Source organism: Apteryx rowi, unplaced genomic scaffold, assembly GCF_003343035.1.
Source record: "Apteryx rowi isolate R43461 unplaced genomic scaffold, aptRow1 scaffold_27, whole genome shotgun sequence".
Taxonomy (NCBI): domain Eukaryota; kingdom Metazoa; phylum Chordata; class Aves; order Apterygiformes; family Apterygidae; genus Apteryx; species Apteryx rowi.
The window spans coordinates 3,926,837-3,949,008 of NW_020449085.1; the positions used below are offsets into that span (position 1 = coordinate 3,926,837).

General features: G+C 36.0%; 1 protein-coding gene across 6 annotated transcripts in view; it reads left to right on the forward strand.

Annotated features, from left to right (window-relative positions):
- The first annotated feature begins 99 nt into the window (after positions 1 to 99).
- SCAPER (S-phase cyclin A associated protein in the ER) overlaps positions 100 to 22,172 on the forward strand; it is a 195,328-nt gene continuing 173,255 nt past the window's right edge. For 3 of the 6 annotated variants that reach the window (XM_026068287.1, XM_026068289.1, XM_026068292.1), the window contains exons 1-4: positions 941 to 959; positions 1,695 to 1,770; positions 9,857 to 9,974; positions 17,596 to 17,666. In XM_026068287.1, coding sequence (XP_025924072.1) covers positions 958 to 959; positions 1,695 to 1,770; positions 9,857 to 9,974; positions 17,596 to 17,666 — 267 coding nt within the window. In that variant the 5' untranslated portion in view covers positions 941 to 957. Of the gene's footprint in view, positions 238 to 940; positions 960 to 1,694; positions 1,771 to 9,856; positions 9,975 to 15,855; positions 15,887 to 17,595; positions 17,667 to 22,172 lie in introns of those variants that run through there. The other 3 variants (XM_026068288.1, XM_026068290.1, XM_026068293.1) reach the window with 3 other exon arrangements.

Genomic DNA, 22,172 nt, shown 5'->3' on the forward strand with positions numbered 1-22,172 from the left:
GCGCCCGGCACCGGCGGGGGCCTCCCCGTGCCCAATGAGCCTCCGGCCCTCCCGCCCCGACCGGCCGTCGCGACCCCGGTCTGTGCGGAAAACGTGGGGCTGCCGTGCTTGAAAGCGGCTCCCGCGCGTGTGCGGGGGATTAACGTCCCTGATTCTCCACCTCTCTCGTGGAGTGGAAGTTTTACGTGTGCGAGGGAGAAACCTGCTTGTAATCCCTTAGGCACTGCTACTAGGGGTGTGAGTAGCTGTGCTTTTAAGACTAATAACACTGTGGCTTGTGCCTTTGCCGTCAGAAAGAAAATTATGGTCACAGTAACAGGCGGTGTAGTACAGTCTTGCAACACGCTCGGTGATAGGCTTTGACTTCTCTAATTTTTCTGAATTATAGATTCTTGTTTCTAAATATTTTCCAAATACCTTGCAGTACCGTGAAAATATTTGGGCCTCTTTTTTTTTTTTACTTAATTTCATGGGATTTTATTATTCTGTGATTATAATCAAGTTAAAGTTTGTGGGCAAAAGCACAGTTTTCCAGTTTATCTAAATGTTGGAGGCTCCTATTCATGCTGGGCCTGTCCTGATGTCTTAAGTAATGCTGAAGTACAGTTACGCTTCTTTTTCAAAAGTTCAGCTTCCTTCAGGCAACTGCAAAATGTTTCAGTGCTTTCCTAAGCTCAGCAGGTAGTCTTAAAGATTACAAACAAATAGAAAGGAAACAAACCTAACAACTCTCTGATTGTTTACATAGRTTTTGACTATTTGTTGTTAGAAAAATAGGCAATTTATAGGAGTGGAAGATGTAATCTGAGAGCAAGGGAACAGCAGTATCATTAATGATAAAGACTACCATAATCCCTCTGTAGATTTGACACAAAGTTAATCTTGTTCTGCTGTGTGATTTCTGAGAGTTTAGAAGTGTCTCCAACTTCTGTTTCACATCTAATCCTTCAGAAGAAGATGTAAGAACTGTTGCAGGAGTTTTTTGCACTCTAATCAATAGACAATAGGAACTTATTTCAACCAAGAARCCAGGGGTTTAATTTTATTTTAGAATTTTTATAACAGTTCTGGAAATTCTTAATAAACCTATAAATGTTCAGCCCCATGTTCTGCTTCTGTATTTGTGGCAATAGTTCTGTAGTTCAATACTGGATACAAATATTTACTTTTCCAGAGTTGACTTGTACAGGGAATGTCACAGGTTTTTGTTTGTTTGTTTTTTAAGAAAACAGAAGTTTTCCACCTCTTTTTTTTTTACTTACCACTGATTATCTGATATAGATTTTCAATATGTCCCTGATTCATTTTTCTTTTTGTATTCAGGACCAGCTTGCCCATTCTTCTATTACAGGAAAGATTTTCCATGCATTCAATTATTCTTGTTGCCTTTCCTTATTCTAGAGCAGTCCATGCAGTTGATTTCTATTAGGGCTTCATAATGTTCTTTGTACTATTTGCTGTCTTATTATGTGGACATTTAAACTTTTTTGTAGGGTCGTTCTATCTTTTGTTGTTTTTTTCTTGGGCCTTTGGCTGCTTTTAATAAGGAGCAATGCCAACACTTGATAAAGTTTTCAGAGGGTAGTTTTAATTGTGGTATTCCTCTGTGCATGATGTAAATGCTGCTTAGAAGTTAAAATAAATTTTAGAAATGGTTCAAGTAAAATTGACTAGTTGCATTTATTTTGACACAGGTATGAGAACTCAATGGGGTCAGCCAAAAATGTAATAAGTGAACCTGTTGATGTGGAGGAAGGCTATAACGTGATGGTAAGTCATTTAGCTATTGTAACAGTGTATTAGGATTTTTCCTACTGCAAGAAAACCTACAATTTTCCTGTCTGTTTTTGTAAAATGTATAGTGTTTGGTTAGGTGAGGTTTGACTTCTGAAGTACTTTAAGGTGATTTTGTATTTTCTGTGATGATAAAGAACTGTTAAAGGTGATTCAAATACTTAAGTATTTTAATATTTACCCCATTGTAAAAAATGTCTTTTCATGAAGCGTATATGCTTCTTCTTACAGAAACTTGTCACGCCTTTTATGTACTTAATATACAGTATGTTGTCTTGAAGCAGATGGTATTCTGTGAACCTTTAGTTTTCAGAGAGGTTTAGAGAGATTAAAAAATGACATTGAATTCCTTCATTGTTAGAATTTTTTGTGTTCAAGAGCCAGTTATTGGTTACATGAATTGTAGAGGAGTATGATACAGCATGCCTAATTCCTGAAGGAGCAGAAGTGGATTCACACCACTCCAGTACTTTCCTAGGTCTACTGTTGGGAACAGACTCAATAAAGCTTTGATACAGTTGCTGCCTTTCTTGTTGCAGAGAGTCACTTCACAAGAAGCTTTTGAAGGGAATTAATAAAAAGTAGGGAACAGATTCTTGAATTTGTGGATTGGAGATTTGTTGATTAGAGTTGAGAGAGATTATTGGGATCACATCCTCTGATGGAAACTCCCTGGGCCCTAGGTGGTCTCTCCCAGTACTTAATCTGTTGTATTGCCAGAAACTACTGACGTTCATATGTAAAACTAAGAAACACTGACCCTTCTCTGTCTGCATGGCTGAAGAGGAAAAGCCATGAAGATGGCACCTTCATGCTTTGGGGAGGATGGTGAGCAACCCGGCTCGGGGAATGGCAGAGGGCAAAGCATGGTGTGGTGAGGTGGTACAGCACAAAGCTGAACAAGGGCCCAGGGTGCTGCAGTAGAGTTGGTGCTCATGATTTATGTATTGCTTGGTGTCTCTTACATTTAGAGTTGAAGAGCTTCTGTGACGGTGACATGTTTCCTGTCACTATCCTGTAGGCTTCAAATAAGTTGAAAATGTTGACATTTTTGATCTTTCTGTAAAGTGTGAGAGGAAAACTAATCACCTTGAAGTAGTGTGAAGATTGTCGTCTTAACATAAAATGGTATTGCATTGAGAAGACCATTTAAAAGTCTTCCCAGAGGATAAAAAGAAAAACTAAACTGCCTAGTAAAGAGCACTGTTAATACCATGTGCTGAATGAAGAAGACATCTTTTAAAAAATAGTTTGTATTATGCTTAACAGGTCATGGAAACAAAAGGACCAGATCTCAGTTGCATGGAAGATGCTACATTTGGAATGACCTGATATTTAACTGCTTTTATTTTTTTAAATCAAATATTCTTTGAGAGGTTTTTGAAAATGTAATTATATATATGAGAAAAAATTCTGAAGAGTCTCAAAACATACAAAAATATACCTGAATTTGTAAGGACATGGCCTTTTTATCACAACCTATGTAATTATTTGTTTTGTAGTATAGAAGTCTATGTAGAAGTCTGAAGAACTCTGTTGTATAAATGAAACATGGGTTGTAAGTGCCAGCATTTTCAGTATTGAGTGGGACTTGCCAAATTGTAAGGTATTGCTAAGTAGGTCTTTGTTTCAGTAACAATTAATTACTTAAACAGAGGTTTGCCTTGGCGCTGATCATGCTCGAGTGATCTCTGAAAAACTGATGCTGAGCAATTTGGCACTCTGTGCACAGTTTAATTAGCCTCGTGAACGTGTTCCTTTATTTCTATCAGAAAATACTTTTAGTAACATCGAATGATTGCTCTTAGAAACTTTGTGGTCCAAGTTTAATTTAAAAATGGTGAAAGAGCAAACTGCTTACAAAGACTGCTGTGGGTATGGATTTGAGCTCTTATTTTAAAAATTTGTTCTGATAGGTTTTAATACTTTTTTTCCCCCCCCCAAGAATAGTGAAGGTAATTTCAATAATGAAATGATACTGTATGGAGGCTAAAGGAAAAGACCTAGTAAATTTATTTACATTTTCAAAATATGAAATTCGATTCAGGTTGTTTCCCTAAATCTGACAATTTAAACATTTAACATTTAAAAAGAAATGTTAAATATGTTAGAAAACATTCTGTTGCTGGAGTGCCTCGTGGCACAGAACATTAAAAACATTGTGCGTGTTTATGATGTGGCAGTACCTGCCTTGTTGCATGTCGGTTTATGAAACTGTGACATTGTGAAACAGGCATGAAGAGCAATTTCATACCTGGCACGTTTTCTCATGTCATTGGAGAAGTTTGATATGTTATCACTGTGTACATTTTAATTAGTCACAGGTTCTGAGCATAGTCTGATGAAAATTTTAATACTTGAATTATATATGTGCAATCAATATGGGGTGGGAGTTAACTTAAAAAATTAATTTGGTTTTTGAAGCTTTTTCTCAAAACAAAAGAAACTCCAAAAGCAGTTGCTTCTGATAAAACTAAGGACTGTTTTATTTGGGAGGGCGTGTTTTACTTACTTGAATAATGTAGCAAATTTAGATTAGCCAGAATGAACAAGGTATTTTTAATACAAATTTTTGCCAAGATATAAATACTGTAAAGTTTAGAAATAAAGAAATAAGTATTTGCAGTAGCAGTAATCATCTGTAAGATCTTAAAATCTTTGTTTTTTTCCAAAAATGCTTAAGTATTTGTACCATGAATAAAGTATTTATTTACTCAAAATGTAAGTTATAGCTTTATGGGGAAATTATTTTTCTTTTAATATCATCAGCTTCTATATGAATCCTTTGGTAGCATTTAGCTGGTCATTTTAAGGTGTGTATACATAATTTGTGCTTTTCATATTGTGAAAAAGGGATACTTTTCCCCTGATAGAGTTGAGAATTCCTATCAAGAAATTTTTGAGACAAATGCTTAACAAGTGGGAGAAAGAATTAAAACTTTACATAGTAACATAAATGTTACAGAAATGTTCTGAGACAAATTTTCTTGAATGTATGCATATATCATTGTTATCTTGTCTTGAGGGAATGTTAAAAGATGGCATTTTTAATATTGAACACAAATGTCTAAAAGACTGCAAGAATGAGACACTGACGTGCCTAGAAGTGATGCAAAACCAGCAGGAATACTGACAATTCTTGCAATCCTTGCAAATGTCGGTGTCTACACGATGAGGTATTTTTTAAAGTTTATTTTATTTGCCATATTTGGCAGGCAAGTATAAATAGGAACACTGCTGCTTATAGTTCCAAGTTTTTTTGTTATACTTAAAATTCTTAAGAAAATACTATTTTTTTTAAGCTGCACTGAAAATTTTTCTTATCAGTGGTCTGGGGGAAGAAATACTCCAGAGCAGCAGTCTCAGGTGAGGGTTGTCTGTAGTTAATGTAGTGGTGACCACATAATTGGCCAACGCAAATGCTWTGAAATTAGCAAGTTTGATGGGATGAAAGTAGTAATGAGGTCAGAATCTGAGGAATTAGGAATAGAGATATGCTTTTTTTGTACATGGGACTTGCTCTTTGTAGTATTAATAATACGAATTTGTCCCTGTGGATTCTGTGTGTTTTAATTTTGGGGGATACTTAGATACACAGCAGTTCATAAAAGATGTCAAGTCCCTGATAATGGAGGACATGGAAATTGCATCCAAAGTTTTCAGATTGCAATTCATTGATAAAGCAGTTCACTTGTTCTCTGTCTGACAGTATCGATTCTAGAAATGAAATCAATTAAATTTATTACCATCATGAGAAACCTTCAGAGATGAAATTTGTTGTAGAAGAATTGTCAGTCTTCCTGCTGGTTTTGCATCACTTCTAGGCACGTCAGGGTCTCGTTCTTGTAGTCTTTTAGACATTTGTGTTCATTTCAATTGACTCCTGTTTCAGCTGCTTTCATCCAACCTGTATTCTTGTGTAAGACCATGTTTGTTTTATTGGTTACACTAATGAGGAGTGTTTTTCTTTAAAGTAGCTGAGATTAGTGCTGATGGGTTTTTTTGTTGAGAATGCAATGGATGAAACTGATGATTACAGAAATATCTTTGTGTAATTTTTTGAGCATCATTAAAATGAGAATCATAATAAAAGGCCCTTTAATATTCACAGTCATGCCTCAGAGTATGCTCCCCATTTACAAAGCATAAGGGAATGGTTGCAAAGAAGTAGGAGAGACCAAATAACAACAATCTGATTTGAGGCTAAACAACTTTCTAATAGCACCTCTTGCCTAATGGATGATTGTATCTCCAGCAGTTTGAAGAARGTATCTACTTTGGATACTTAAGTAGCAAACACAAGGGATTTAGGTTGAAAAAGCTCTCAGAAACCTATATATCAGAATCACTTCACTATATGAAAAAGGGTATTCTAGCTCCTATCAAATAAAAAGGCTGTCTTCATACCTATTATGGCCTTTGCAAAATAGTTTCACACTTCTCTGCTTTTCTTTGATGGCTGTACACTTCATTAGTCTTAACTATTCCTTTGAGAACTCCTTTAGGGGTTTCTTTTATTTCTTTTGATTGATATCCAACTTATGGACACTAGAATCTTAAGTCAGGCTCTTGTTTCAGGGTATGAAGTACTTGGAAAAGTGATGTTAAGATACTTGCCCTTACCTCCTGCCACTCRTTTCTTGCCACGTTACATGAGAGTTCTACGTTGTAAACTGGATAAGGGAATTAATCCTGTGAAAACATTTCCGCCAGTCCTGTAGTACCCCTGAAGACTTTCAAAATCTGGATTAGTTCCCTAATCATGTTCATGGCGTATACCTTCCTCCCCACCTCCAACATTTGAGCTAGCACATTTGTGATGGATTGTGGTGTGAGTAGTGGGAAGAAAAGGGCAGAAATGTCTTAAAACAGAAGAGTTGCCAAAAACTTTGTATCGTGAAATAATGGCTTTAGATACCTACATGAGAGGTTTGTTGTGCAATTAAGGGGAGTATTCCAATCACGAATGTTTGCTTTCAATAATATTTTAAAAGAAGGAAATAATGTTTAGTCCAAATCTCACTTCAGTTGGGCTCCATTTCAYGTTTAAAACTTTTGTTCAGAAATTTTCTCTAGGATGTGTTTCTATAGTATTGTTTTAGGTTCTGGTTATTGGCTGCTTTGGATGTTGGTGTTATGGAGAGAAAAAGTATTAAAATTATGCCCTTTTCAGAATGATAGGGATGTACAGAATCCATGCTGTTTTCCTTTAGTTTTAAGAGATGCTAGAAAATCTTGTGGAAAAAAAAAAAGTCCCTGTAACAAATCTTTTTTTAAATTATATGTCATTGGTTTGAATAAAATTTAAAATTGGGATAATAAAAGTTCTGTGTTAATAGGTATTACTTTCCTAAAACATTCGGCTTGTGTATGCACACAGATTGCAAGCGTTAGCTAAAGTTTGACTTTAAAATAATGTGGACAAATTAGAGGAAATGGCTTATTAAAAAAAAACAACTATTCAGTATGGACTAATGCAAAGTTTTATGCTTACATGGAGTGATGATCTGCAGATAGAAGGATAGAGAACAACTGGCTTGGCAACAGTTGTGCAGAAAGGAACGTTAGGATTACAGAGAGTCAGAGGTGCACAAGGGAAGTTCTGTTTATTTATTAGGAAAAAGAGCTGGCTTTACTTCGACTGGGGAGAAGGGGGTTGGACTAGAAGACCTCCAGAGGTACCTTCTAATATTTGTTATTCTGTGATTGTGTAAGTCATGCTAATTTATATGTGATATATCATGGCATATGCAGTGTAAGTGATTGTATCATAAGTCATGACAAAACAATATTATATGGCAAAAAGAGCAGTTATCCTTTTGGGTTGTTTATATAGGAGTATCATGTGCAAGATGTGAATAATCCATCCATGGCATCTAGCATTGGGAAAGCCTTCATTAAGGTGCAGTATCTGCTTTTGGACATTGTATTTCAAGAAGGATATGAATCAGCTGGAGACAGTCTAGAAGAGAAAACCCTAACTGCTCCAAGAAAACTTGGAATCTGAGATTTGGAAAATAAAAGAGAAAAGGTTAAAGGAATAGGGATAGTAAGCCTGGAAGATGAGAAGACTGATAGAGGATGGAACAGAACGTAAGAACATAAAATATAGGGGAGAATAATATAAAATTCAAATGATCTCCAAGTCTACTTTGTATGGCAAGAATTAACGGGCTTATATTGCAGGAAAAGGCACAGTTAAGTATTGCATGGGTTGTGCAGGGTGAACATGTTCTGCTATTGGAGGTTTTAAAAGATCTAGTAAAATGTTTGTCAGGAAAGGTTTTATCTACTTATCCCATTTTTGGCAGGGGGATGCAGTAGAAGAGTCTTATTTCCAGCTAAGATGAGTATTTGGGTATTTGTTTGGGGGGGGGGGTTGTTTGTTTTTTTTTAATTTTAGGATAAATTAGTGCAAAATGCAGTCTGAACAGTCTTATTTTGGTTTAGAGACAATTAAGTTAAATGTAATTTGACTCGATCCTGAAGTCAGCTACCATAAGTATTTACATGGGGGTTTATACAGTAGTTTAAACTGATTTAAAATTGGTTATGTGACATTTGTGAATCTTTATTAGCTCTTAGATTGATGATGAAAAGTGTATTGTTAAGCAAAAAGGCAATAAAAAACAAATTTGGTTCAATAGAATAGGTAATTATATAGAAAAAGGATAGACTAGAACCACTTTAGAATAGATTTTGTTGGTTAATGTGCTTTAGTTGTTTGTTTTAACTATTTATATAATTTGCTTCATTTGCCTATTAGGTTTTCAAAAATTCACCTATACAGCTGTGCTTTTATGCTTTTTTTTTCATTGTATTGCATGATAGTATGTCTAGGTAGTACTCTGTGGAGCACTAGATGGCACACTGTGGCTTTGAAACAAGCAATTGAGGACATCTGGATGAGATAAATTTAGGTTAAATATTACTATATAAACATTCAAATAGAAGCAGTTTCTCATTTTTACTGCATTTCCTACCACCTTGATATATTACAGTCACTCATCTGCTCTATTCATTTTTAATGTATTTACTTTCTAAATATGTGCTGGTACTAGAATACCAAGTGGTTACAGGTTTAATACAATAGTAAGAACAAAAAGGGGAAAAAGGCATCTTCTGATTAGTGCTATAGAAAATGAGTCTGTTAATGCTTAAAATAATGTTTAGATTCACATAACTTCTTTGTGGTTAAGTTTCTCACTGTCCAAAGATACCTTGGTCAGCAGTTTGGCACCATCACAATACATAGCTTTAGCATTACTGTATAGGGCTTGGCTTTGTTTCAAATTATTTTCTGGGGAATAACTTGATACAGTTTATGAAGAGGCAAGATTTTATCTAATCGACATCTGTCAGCTGATACACCATTACAAGATCTTTGAAAGCATATATATTAAGAAATAATTGTATTTTGCACATGCAAAGAAATACATTTGTTAGGTAAACAAAGTTCATTCTCAGCACCCCTGTTCTGTCTTTAACACCTGCAGCTTTCTAGTAATAACGGTTGCCAGGAATTGCTTTCTATATTCTCAGTGAAAAAGAGGTGAGCTTTTTCTCTATGTTTCAGATGGTTCTGATAAACCCTGTGCCTTTCTCCAGGCTTTCTTCAGTCAGCTAACACATTTATTTTGGCATCATGCAGCTTTTATCTTGATTAATTGATTTTAATTAACTGAAGGTAACTAAAGCATTTGTAGAGTCTACTGTGCTGCAGCACTGACAGTCAGTTAAATTGAGGTAAAAAAATGTCCGATGTGGACGCGCCTGTACAGAGGGCTGGGTAGTAACTCAGATCATTTTGATGAATCTGTCTGCTAATCACAAAGAAAAACAGTTGATTGTGAAGATGAATATGTACACCTGGTTCCACTAGCTGGCAAAAATACATTACCCAGGCACCCCCACTTTAGATGGTTTAGCCATATATTGGATGGAATTAATATATTGAAGCCTTTCTTTTATATATGTGTGTGTGTGTGTACATATAAATAAATATGTATACATTAATATAAAATATGTAAATATTTCCCCTCCCTGTATTTCTTGGTTTTAGGCTTCTTTCCAGCGTTCTAACAGTCATGACAAAGTGAGAAAAATAGTTGCAGAAGAGGGCCGTACGGCAAGGAACCTAATTGCATGGAGTGTCCCACTGGAAAACAAAGATGATGATGGTAGGTGTTTAGCTGTTTCCCCCAACTTTTTCCCCTCCGATTTCTTTGTCCACTGGAATTGCGAGCATGGACGCATACTTCTGACATATGATTTCTGCATAAAAATATTAAATGATTGTTTAGTATACATAGTAGTATTTTTCACCCTTTTTTCAAAATGAATGCACTGTCATTGAAAGATAACTTTGTAAAACCTGTACTGTGACAGATTAAAAGTTGTTTTTATTTTTTTCTGTAAAGAACATCTAAGACTGTCCTCTTGATGATATCAAGATATCTGTTTAATATAATAACATTATCTTAAAATATTGGGCTTGGAAAAGATTGTTAACAAGCAGTCCCTTTTAAGTTGAGGTTTCAGATTTTTAGGGACGGCTTAGAGCAATCCAACAAATTGCTCTCTGTGCTGTAAACCAAAGAAATTTGAAAGTTTCTTTTAGTATCACTTCAGTCTGTGGTAGGCAGCTGTGAAGAATTTTTTTAAAGGGGATATGTGGGGACAACTTTCCCTAATGCAAGTGAATCCTCAGAACAGTCTTGTGACTGTTGTAATATTCTCCTGTGACCTGATGATTTACGCAGCCAGGAGTTAGACTTTCAGTTGTTATACTTCTCAAGCTGTTCCAGACATCAGAATGCTGTTCTTGAGGACTCCACCTTAAGTATTTCTGTAGCTCACAGGTCCCTGTGGAGGCACTGCTGCTTTTGAGACTTAGGCAGGAGTGTCTAAAAGTAAAACTTTTTTACTGAAACGGGTTGCCCGGAGAAGTTTGGATTCTCCATCCTTGGAGATACTCAAAACCTGACTGAACTCAATCCTGGGCAACCTGCTCTAGTTGGCCCTACTTTGAGCAGGAGGGTTGGACTAAAACAATCTCCAGAAGTGCCTTTSAACATCAACTATTCTGTGATTCCCTCTGTGGAGAAGACATTTCTATGTACAGTTATGCCTACATTACAAAAGATAATTAACCTTTGGTCTACTAAAGCAAAGCTTGGACTGTCTCTGGCATGCTAAGGTGTATTTGCAGTTTTTTTTTCTTTCTAATGTTAGTCCTGTGAACATGAAAGAATGAGTTCATAGAAGAGTTCCTGAAAAAAACAACRTCAAGAAGAATCGGGATGAATTTAGTTAACCCATTAGTGTTTGATTTTGCTCTGAAGGACTAGCACACRTACAAACCTGGAGTTTTCTTGATATCAGTTTTGTCTGAAACAGACTGAAGAAGGTTGTGGAAGCAAGAGAAAAATGAAAAAGGATTGGCCAAGATCTGCCCTCACTCCTTTTTTTTAAAGCTGAAGAGTCTAAAGACACAGAATATAACAAGGTGGATAAAAATCTATTTAGATGTTTGTGCATGGACATTTTTATAGATTTCATCAAGAAAACTGCATTCAGTTCAGAATGCTTAGCTGCACCTCTGTTGAACACAGACAAGCGGAATGATGGGTATCTTTTGTTTATCAAATAAGACCTAAACCTAGTTACAAGCCTCCAAATTTTCAAGCTTTGGTTTCAGGTTATGACTCTTACTTCAGCCTCCTCCTAGCTGTCTTAGTGCTTTCAACTTCCTTTCTAAAGCATGTAATCACAGGCCTTTTGTATAGTGGAATTTCTAGTAAGCACTAACCAGTCAGCAGAACAGCAGGTACTACTAGTCTGTAAATCTTCGTTAGCTACATATAGTAGGAAAACGGCACAGAAGCTATTTGTCAAGAAATGTATAACAGGATTCTTCGTGTTTGATCAAGCAGAAGCAAGGAAACTACTGCAGTTTCCTTTTAGGCAAAATAGACTTCATAAGAGAAGAAAAAGGAAACAGGTTAAGACTTCAGCATAGTCTGTCATGATAAAATGCATACTTCCCAGCTTTGGATCATGTGCAGTTGCTCTGTTTATTATCATGAGTATGTGCATTTTTAAGTAGGCCAATTTTCTGTTGTTACGGCAGCTTCATTTACCTCTGTCTCCAGAAGATGCATTTATCTACTTGCTGGTCTTGTAATCTCCTTCACATTTTTGATTTTGTTAGTAAATCCATTGATATTAACRGACTAGTCATAGATGTCACTTAAGCAGAGTAGAATTGGGGCCTGAAATATTTATGGAGTCTGACTTGCACCTTTGGGGAAAGTAGRACTATGAACAAATATATGTAAAAGGAACATACAATGCATTTCTAACAGTATGTTTGAGCTACTTGAGAGTTGGTTCAATTTCTCTTTAAAGAATTTGTTACTTTTTAGTTCTGCATTGCTTGTAATATTCTTCTGGAAACTTTCAAGTAAGATTTTTTCCTTAAAAATGAATGGACTATTGTAGATCTGCAGWTGTAGATGAATGTTTGTTCTAAGTGTAACATTTTCTTACTTAGTGTGAAGGATGAATGTAAATTTTTAGCCTTTGTTAAATAGCGGCACTTGAATAGTTGTTATATATACTTTGCCCCTATGGTAAAGTTATAAAAGTAGCTGTATTTATTTGCTTCTTTTGGTACTATTACCATCATTGTAATATTTAAAGGTTTTTTTGCATGTTTTTCCCCCAAATTTTCTCATTAAATCATAGGCTGGCCTTCTTGCACAGTGTGAAGAATCTGATGATAATTGCCTGGTGGAAATTTTCTCTCTGGAAAAGAACTTGTGGCTAATGAGAGTCTGGCAGAGCCACATCCTTTATCTCTTGACCCTCCTCTTGGCATAGAGGGTATATATGTTGGTGTCAGTGAGCTCTGATTCATTTTATGCTGATCTTTCAATATGTATTTTGTCCCTGAGGAATGATAAAGCAATATTATAAATTAGGACAGTTCTAACTCGTTCAGGGGCCTGTGTAAATCAGGCCAAAGGTTCAGGTTGCCTGAGCCTGTCCAGCAACTCTTCCATACAAAGCAGAAATTTGTCCTTCTGCTCTTTCTTCTGCTCATAACATTATTCAGAAGTATTGCATTGGCAGTAACAGTATGTGATTTAATGTTTTATATTATGCTCTATTATTCATTTTGAAAGTCTTTTTTCTAGAGAAACAGTGAGGGTATGGACATTTGCTGTCACTAGTGGTAGTGTTACRGAGAGTTGATAAATTAAAATGGTGGATTAATTTCTTAAGTACGTGGATCCTTGCTTTTTCTATTTCCTTTAAAAATCATGTGCTTGTGTTCTTACATTTAACTTTCTCTCTGAGAGACTTGTGCATGTTATATAGAGGACATGGATAAAAGAGCAATAATGAAAAGAATTGCAACCAAAATTTTGTAATTCCTTGAGGGAGATATATATATAACTTCTGTCAATAACCAAGTATTTCCTTAAAAAACAGAGAGATTCCTGGAACAGCAGATAGCTCCTCTGTTATGTATTTTGGAACTGTGTGCACCCTTCTTATCTCAGATCTGAAATTCTAATTATGAGTACAGATCAATGACATGAAAAATCAGTCTCAAACAAAACATGGTGGCAATGATTTAAGAGGTACTGACTGATTAAAATTTTTTTTCGTCTATTGCAGTGAAGGTGTTCCTTCACAGGATTCATTAATATGCAGCTGATTCTGTACTGTTGGATAGAATAATTAACAACATGATTGACTTTGTATCCAAGGAAGAGAGTCGTATAATTGTGGAAAAATTCAGTAGTCTGATATTCTGTATCCAGAATTAAATCAGTGTTCCAAACCTATTGCCCCAATCTGCTTACTATGATCACTTAGGTCTTGGCCACTTTAGAAACCTGTGGTGATTCTAACAGAGAACTTAAGAAATTTTGCTTTTTTATTTACTTAATATACCTAGCTTGAAATTTGAGGTACTGTACATAAATATGCCTTGCACACAAATGTTATTATAAAATCTAATCTGCAGTATCAGTAACAGTTAAAATATCCCAGAGGCTTGACTCTTCCCATTTAAGGGCTAATAAGCTTTGTAACTTAGAGATGTGTCAAAAAAATTGGACAGTCTTGTGTTTGTAACTGTTCTCTTCTTATTTCCTATTTGTTTGAAATCATTTGGCCTTTCACCATAAAGAATTAATTTGCAGATTAAGCATTTCAGGATAAGGCAACATATTTTATTGGTTGAAAGGTACCTGGCATGCTCTGGAGAGCCTGCAGTCTAATCCACTCCTTTAGCAAGGGCCTAATGGAGTAAATAGGCTTTGCAGTATGTGATGAAAACCATGAAACTTGGCTGTCTTTGACCAAGTAAAGAAGTTGGAGTCTTGACTGAAAACATCTCGTGTAAGCCCTGGCAGCATTGGAACTAACTGTAACTGGCAGACGATAAGGTGAAGGGAAAGGTGCTCTTCAAGGCTTCTAAGTTTCACACCTTGAATTTCACCCTGATGACTGGGAATCCAGCGTAGTGCGGTTAGTGGAATACAGGGCCATTATATTCTGGATGAGACAATAACAGTGATTTGTAAAAGTAATTCCATGTGAAATATACTGCTGTAATTCAATCTGGAGGTGGAAAAATGTGGAGAATTATAGATTATATCTGTGCTTGAAAGCAGTCATTTCTCTGGTTCTTTAGCATTGTACAATTAGAAAAATCATATCTACTACAGCTATATGAGCTCTTTAAAGCGTCTGGCTTGCAGTAAAATTAGGCATTATGCTTCCTCAATTAGGACTTCAGAAATAATCAGAGTCTCCTTCAGGCAAACACCTCTGTCTTATTTGAAATGAGCTGCAAGCAGCCAGGTTTTATCTAACCCGCATTTTTGCGAAGATATTTCTTAGGATGGACAAGTGCACCACCTGGGGCTAGTAAGATAGATTTTGGAAAACAGACTGGTTATATGCAGTAATGGCACTACAATGTAGACTTTCTGCCTTAGAGATATTATACATACATGGAAGAAAAGAGGTGACATAATAGATTTCTCACACTGTATAAGAACTGGAGGAAAAAAATGAATGCTTAGCTGGTTGTATGCTCAAATTCGTTCAAAGAGATGAAAAGAAATAAACTGTTATTGTTTTCGCTCGACACCTGATGATAAATAGCGTCAAAGGCACTGAAACAACCTATGCAGCTGAAGCCATAGTGAGAATAGAGATGAATGCTGCTATTAAGTACTAAATCGAAAGGTGATTCTCACTATTGCCAGAGTTACGTTCCCGCATCTGCAAAATTATCTTGAAAAAGAGGCATGCAAGAAACAATGCCTGCTAATTCTCGAGATTGTTAGTGTAAAAGATTGCTTTTGAAAATAATTCATCAATGTTTTTGGGGGGGAGATATTAGCACTTCACCTTTTTATGACAAGAAGTCTTCACAAAACATAAACCCTGTGTTTTCATTAGCAGAGAGAGAGAAAAGGGATTTAAGGGCATAAAATATGTCTGTAGCTCCCTGAATATTGCAGAACTTTGCTACTTTATATATTTCACATTGCCAACTTAATAGCTCATTAGATTATCCTCTTTGGTCACTATTGTTCTTTCCTTAAAATGTAGTAGATGCCTAGTAGGTTACACCCTTCCTACGTCATTAAGTTCATATCCATTTCAACCATGTAGTATTGTATAATTACATACCAGTAGTCACTGAACATACACGTAACTGTTGAACAGGGCTCTTGTGCTGTCGCTATTTGTGAATATAGAAAGACAAAAGCAAAAAGAAAGTCATCCTCTAATTACCAGAGTCATTTATTAGAAGTAAAAGAATAATAAAGCTACAAAATATGGCTTCTGATGGAAGAAATCTTTTTGAAAGAAGTCTTTTTGGCCCAAGAAGTTGTTTAAGAAAAATTAATCCTTGCCACAAATGATTTGCTTTTAAGTTTGCAAAACCCAGTGTTTACATAAGTTTTGTGCTCTCTAAATGTCTGCCTTATATTGAAAGTGCCTGAAAACTTGCTTTTATCTTTACAGGTGACTTGTTCAGACATTTCCCTGTTCTTAGGTGATGGATTGTCTTTTTGTTTCTTGTAGAATCTGAAGAGACTGCGATTTTGTTTTTTCATCCCTCTGCTGTTTTTCAGTTCTGACATACCCGTGTTAATTTGTAAGCCTTTTCACTGTGCGAGTTCTGTATGTCATAGCACTCAGTCTTGTCTTTTCAGAAGGCAAATCGTATCAGAAGAAAGACTTTGGTGACTGGAATATTTCRGTTATTGTAATTCTGGCATACAACTGATCCACAGTTTAAGCTTTTTAGTGAATAGGAAGCTTAATACATGTGGTAGTCAAATTTAATTTTTTCTGAATGCTGCTAAATTGAGTTCAATATATTAATTTGTACCTGTTGTTTTGGCTAATGTAGCACTTAAAAATGAATTATCAAGCAAATAATTTTTAATTTGTCTTAAAATTAAAGGCCTTGTTCCCTGGAATAGTCAATGATGCAAACCAGCTGTAAAACTGCTTGATTAAGACAGGTTTACAGCTGCTTTACATAACCAGAGCAATGTAAAACAGCTGGACTATGTTAGGGAATTTGGCGTAAGAACTGTTAAAAACTTGACTGGACAATTCTGAAATTCACGAATGATTTCCACGGTCTAGGAAGGAACTGCATTCAATTAATGCATTTATTTGCTTGGCTTTATCCAGCTAAATAATCTTGAAACTTCTACTTASATGTAGATCTGTCCTAGAGACAGAGATACTCTTGCCATAGTTAGTATTTTGTCTTACTTGCTTACATTTTTGGAAATTGGATCCTGTGATTCTTATGTTTTGCAAGTTAGATACTAAGTTGGAGGAATAAATCTTAAAAAAAACAATCGAAAAAACCTTAGAAATTCCCCTGAGCAAATCCCAAGGATTAAATGCAAATGTGTCAGGTCTATGTAGGTTGACAAAAATTTAGAGCCTTGCAAAGATAACTCTTAATCAGTTAAGAAATTGTCACTATCTCAGTGCTGAGACCTGAAATCATCTTATCTGACTGTGGACATTTAAACCGGTCTTGGAAGCATAATTGCTGTAGTTGTTTCATATAACCAGCAGAGAGAGACAAATACTTTGACAGGGCGTTTCAGATCTTAAGTGAACTGACTTGCACTCTGGAAACATTTTTCTCTTCCTTTCAGTACCTAAAATTAAGTGAATTAAATGCAGTCTTAAGTTCTCTCTCCCTGCCCTTTCCTCGTAATCTTTCTTGGCAGAAAATATGTAAATCTGCTGTTTGGGTTGTTTGAACGATTCAAGAAAACTTAAAACTAAATGATTACGTTTGTTTTTTCTAAGAAAGATATACCTTGTTTTAATCCTGTAATGATATCTGATTAGAATAATAATGTCTGCTCTTAAATGAATGTTTATGTAGAAAACTGGTATTGTATTTGATGTCTAGGTGGTGGTAATATGACTTTAAGAGTCCCTGAGCACTTAAAGGGCAGGTTATCCTTTTCGGGAAATAAAAAGTCAGTCGTTTATGCCTTAGTTTGTTCTTTTTAACTTGTTATGTGTCTTCTGGCATCATCCTTATTCTGAACTGATGAATATATATTTGGAGTATACAGCTTTATGAACCTCTTAATTCATTGAACCCATTGTCTCATATGCTGCAGTCTTATCAGTACATTGCAAGATGGCGTATGTGCATTTTAGAATGCTGTATCTAATCAAAATTGTTATTGTTGATTAAATCAGCTGCTTCTCCCCCAGGAAAATCAAAATGGCAAGCTGGTGGAAAAACAAAGAGGGTGACTCAAGGAACACACAAGACCGCAAAACAGGTATCTCTGCTCATTTTTTATTTTGGTTACAACATAAAATTTACAACATGAAAATGTTTTGCATTAATGCACTGTTGGCTGAATGATGTATGTGTGCATACATCATCTTTTTAAAGAATGGAAATTTCAAAGTCAAGTACTCAGAAGTTTAAAAAATGCTAGAATTTAGGTTGTCTGTGTTAAATTCAACTCTTTATACATTCCTTTTGATAGTTTTTATAGTGTTTCCCAGCCTCTGGATGTTTGACTTTTTGACATGAAAGTTATTTTAAGGCAGGTGCTGTTCAACAGTAAAGAGAGATAGGATATTCTTCAGAGATTTTTGCAGTTATTGACACCAGAGGAATGGTAGACTTCCGAGTCCCACCCCAGACTGTGTAAGAGAGTACTCCTTGATGAGCAGAGGTAGCCGGTTTCTTTAAGTGAATACTTCAGCTCTCATATCTTTTTTTTTCCTACCTGGTCAGTGCTAACCTCCAGTCATTGCAATTTCTTTGCCCAGCTTCTCCCTCCCCACTGTTTGCTTCTTTACCCAATGTTTATGTACTTCATCCTAGCCTTGTTTTTTTCCCTCTCTCATACATATCTTACTCCTTTCCCCTTGTTACCAGATCCAAACCTCCCACACCTCTTCTCCATGGTCTTCTCCCAGCCTGTTCCCATGCACACTGCATCTCCTTTTCCAGTCACTTTATCTTACCTTTTGTTCTCCCCAACTCAACTTTTGTCTTAGTTCACTTCCAAGACTTACTTGTCTTAAAGCTCCTTTTATTTTCCACATGCTTTCCAGTTCTAACTTGTAGTTCAAACTCTGTTCTTGCTCTTATCCTCCGTGCATATGAAGCAGGAAGTTTCTGTCTTCACACTGCTTTGACTTGGTGTAAGGCTGTTTGAAAGCAGTGAGTATAGCTTGTTGAAGAAGCTCAGAACTGCAAATGCAGAGGAAGTCGAGTTCAGTTCCGGCCTACGGGCTTTCTGATGAGGATGGACTCAGAAGGAGGTCTAAATGTCTGCTGGAGTTAATCTGAAGTGTTTTTACTTTTGTTTTCTTTTTCAAGGCTCTTAATATAATAYGCTATAATAATAATGCTATCATAATAATAATATGCTATAATAATAATGCTTATATAATGGGTACCTTTCTTTCAAATTTCTAACTTAAGGGAGTGCTTTTATTTTCTGACCTCATGTGTTAATGGCTGAAGAATTTTAGTTTAAAATTTCAATTCATCCAGTTTTGGGAAAAATCAGTCCAAATGAGAAAAATGTCAGAAAGTTATGACTGGAAAACAAGTCTCAGAATGAAAAGAAGCTGCCGTTTCTTTTATTCATGTTTTTTCTATGTGCGTGATAGTGTTGTAGTCTTACCTTAAAGAAGTGGTACCTCATTGTTTCCTCATGTTTAATTTTTTTTTAACTGTTACTTTTCCTTGATTAAAAGCTTTAGCTTAGTATTTTGAGACAAAGTCTATCAGATTTTGACAATATGGCAAACAGAAGATGTTATTGTTTGAAAAAAGAAAAAATGTTTTACTTCCAAAGAGATCTGTTTGCTTCTAAAAATCATAGGCATGGTGTTTTTCCCAGCTCAGTTAGCAGCTGTTGTCCTTGCACTCTCTCCTCACTTACCGGTCTGTTACGAGTGCTGTGTGTCCCAGTCTTGCTTCTCGTTCTGTGAAGGTAGCATTTTACTGAAGCAATTGGGACTCCCTATAAGTTGGTTTGCCCTTGCAGAACCCTTTGGATAGGAATAATGTACTTCATCTTTTGGGTTCAATTTATTTTAGTCACTTGTGATGATATAAATACTGAGTTTTCAGAAGTATGTTTTATTGTTATTCAGTGGCTCTGTATGGGACTGTTGTGCTAAAACTATTTTGGAGAAGCATAGTGCATTCCTAATGAGTACAATCAAGGCTTGAAAGGGACTACTGAGGGCCTTTGCGTCTTGGTACTTCAATTTGGCATCCAGCACTCTTCTCCTCTTTCTACTGCATTTCAGTCACTGGATACCACTTTAAAATGGTGGCTTTTTTGTTAATTTCTTGAGCATTCAGATTTAATTTTTTGTTACATATATATGGGCCATTAAGCTCAAGGAAATAAACTTATAAGAATTCTCTCCTATGATCTTATCAACCTCATCTTCCTCTCAGCAGGGTGCTGGCGAATCTTCATTCAATATATTTTGGCATCCAAAGAATAAATACATACTTTATGCTTTCCAGAACTCCAAGACAAGATACTGAAACTATTGCAGGGGGAAAAAAAGAGATTCAGTTTTAACATCACTTTCATCATCCATGCTGAATTACTTGTGATGCAAGAAAGAGTATTCCCGTGTTTCTTAACTTAAAAGGCACGTAAGCTGTGCTTTTTCTGCAGCTGAAGGTTTGAACTATCAATGCATGTGAGTGCACCTGAATCTTGCCTTTCTTGGGTGAGTTTTGTTGTTCTGCTGAGGATTCGCTGCAGTCAGTACTTCAGAGTAAGCCTGTTGGTTCATGTCTGCGTAAGCTATCATCACACTTTGGGTAAACATGCATTTTATCTGAGGGAGGGTGGAGGCCAAGGCAAGCTATTTACTGGCATATTTGAAAACTCTGTAATTGACTTTAATCTATGATGGTCTGTAAAGTTGTTGAAAATAGATTAAACTTTGGATACATATATTGGCAAAGGCTAAGGGATCTAACATCACTTACAAGATTCAAAAGTAAGTACTTGCTTATGTCCAGTTAAGAATGATGTGTAGATGTTTTTAGGGTTGGAGCTTTAGAGCTGTGCTCAGAGGAACTTAAGTCTATTTATGTCCTTGTGACTCATTAGTAGTTGAGGCACAGACTTCTTTCCACTGACCAAAGTGAAAAATCTGCTCAGAGTTAGTTGGAAACACTAGGCACAAGGATGTAGGTGAAGTTTAGGTGGCTTGGATATAGCTCCTCCTTGGAGAAGAGATGGGTTCGTTGTCTTATCTTTCTTCAGACTACACCTTTAGAGAGGAATACAATGTCCTGTGGTGGCATGTTCCCTCTAAATACCGTGGAGGTTGAGAGATGATCATCTTTGGAAATTCAGTTTCRCTCTTGCGTCACTCTCAACCTAAGCATGACACTGAAAAGTATGATCTGGTCAAAAGTAGATGCTTTTTATAACTACTGTTTATTTAAAGCTTAATTCCAGGAAGTATTAATAAGAATAATGAAGCTATAGCTGTGCATCACCATAGAAGCTACAGTCTTGAAAAGTCTGTACTTAATCCAGCATTTCTTGTTTTTCACTGTGAAAAGTTAGTTCAGTTCACTTGGAAAATTAACTTAAGATGCTTAGAGGTAAGTTTCTGCTGAACAATTTACGGATTAATTCAGAAATCCTGGTAATTTGGAGGGGTTTGTGTTAAACATTTGGACAGAATGTAGTAGTCTATATAAAATATTAGTATCTTTATATTAAAAATAGTCTTTGCCATCAGCAGCTGCAGCTCTTAAATTTAAGTGAATACTGGCCTTTGTTTCAGTAAAGTTGATGCCAATCATACTTGATTAAGTTTGAAAATGGCTTGCTGAGTTTGATCTTTTTCAAGTAATTACTGGAGACTGAAGGGCCAAACATCAGAGTCAATTGAGTTTGTCCCTGAAAGTTGACTTCTATTTCCTTGAGTGCCAGATACAAGGCTGTGACACATTCAGATGTACAGTATTAGAACTGACTTATATCAGGAACTTAAAATATTCCATCTATTAACTAATGACCATCTCAGAGCTTACCTGCTTATGTGATTGCATTCACAAGAAAATTGTTGCTTTAGAGGCTTGCATCCTTTCAAAGGTGTACTGCTGGAATATACACTCCTATTCCAAGTTAGGGAAGAAATATTATGGCAGGAGCTCCTCAAAAAGCCAAAAGGTCAGTAGTTTGTGGGTTTGTGCCTCTGTATTCCTGTCTGAGAGCTGACTCTCTCAGATACCTTGTTGAACTTTGAGTTACATAGATATTTGAYAGAACATTCTGTGATTCAGCTGCTCTTACTATTCTCATTGTCCTTCAGTATTTTATTGTGTGAATAGGAACACAGCTGAGTGTCCGTTCTTGCAAAATGATTATATTGGTTGCTGTGGTAGGGCATCAGGTCAGCCGCAGCCTTAAACCAGAACTGTGTCAAATTTTCGCTAGAGCAAGTGTACCAAAGTATTTCCAATCTTGAAAACTAGACGAGAACAAGAACATCTTTTTGATAGAAAACTTAGATAAATAGCAAAATGATTTGTAGATATGTTCTGCCTGCCTATTTTCTTGAGGATGGAGGAAAAGAAAGAGGGAGGAATCGTTCCTCCTTTCTCCCTTTGTAGTTAGTTAGCTTTCAGTGACTACCTTGACAACCTCCACATTGCCACTTTGGGTACCTGTGAAAGTCTTTTTTCCGTCTTTTTTCCGTCTTTTTTCCGTCTTTTTTCCGTCTTTTTTCCGTCTTTTTTCCGTCTTTTTTCCGTCTTTTTTCCGTCTTTT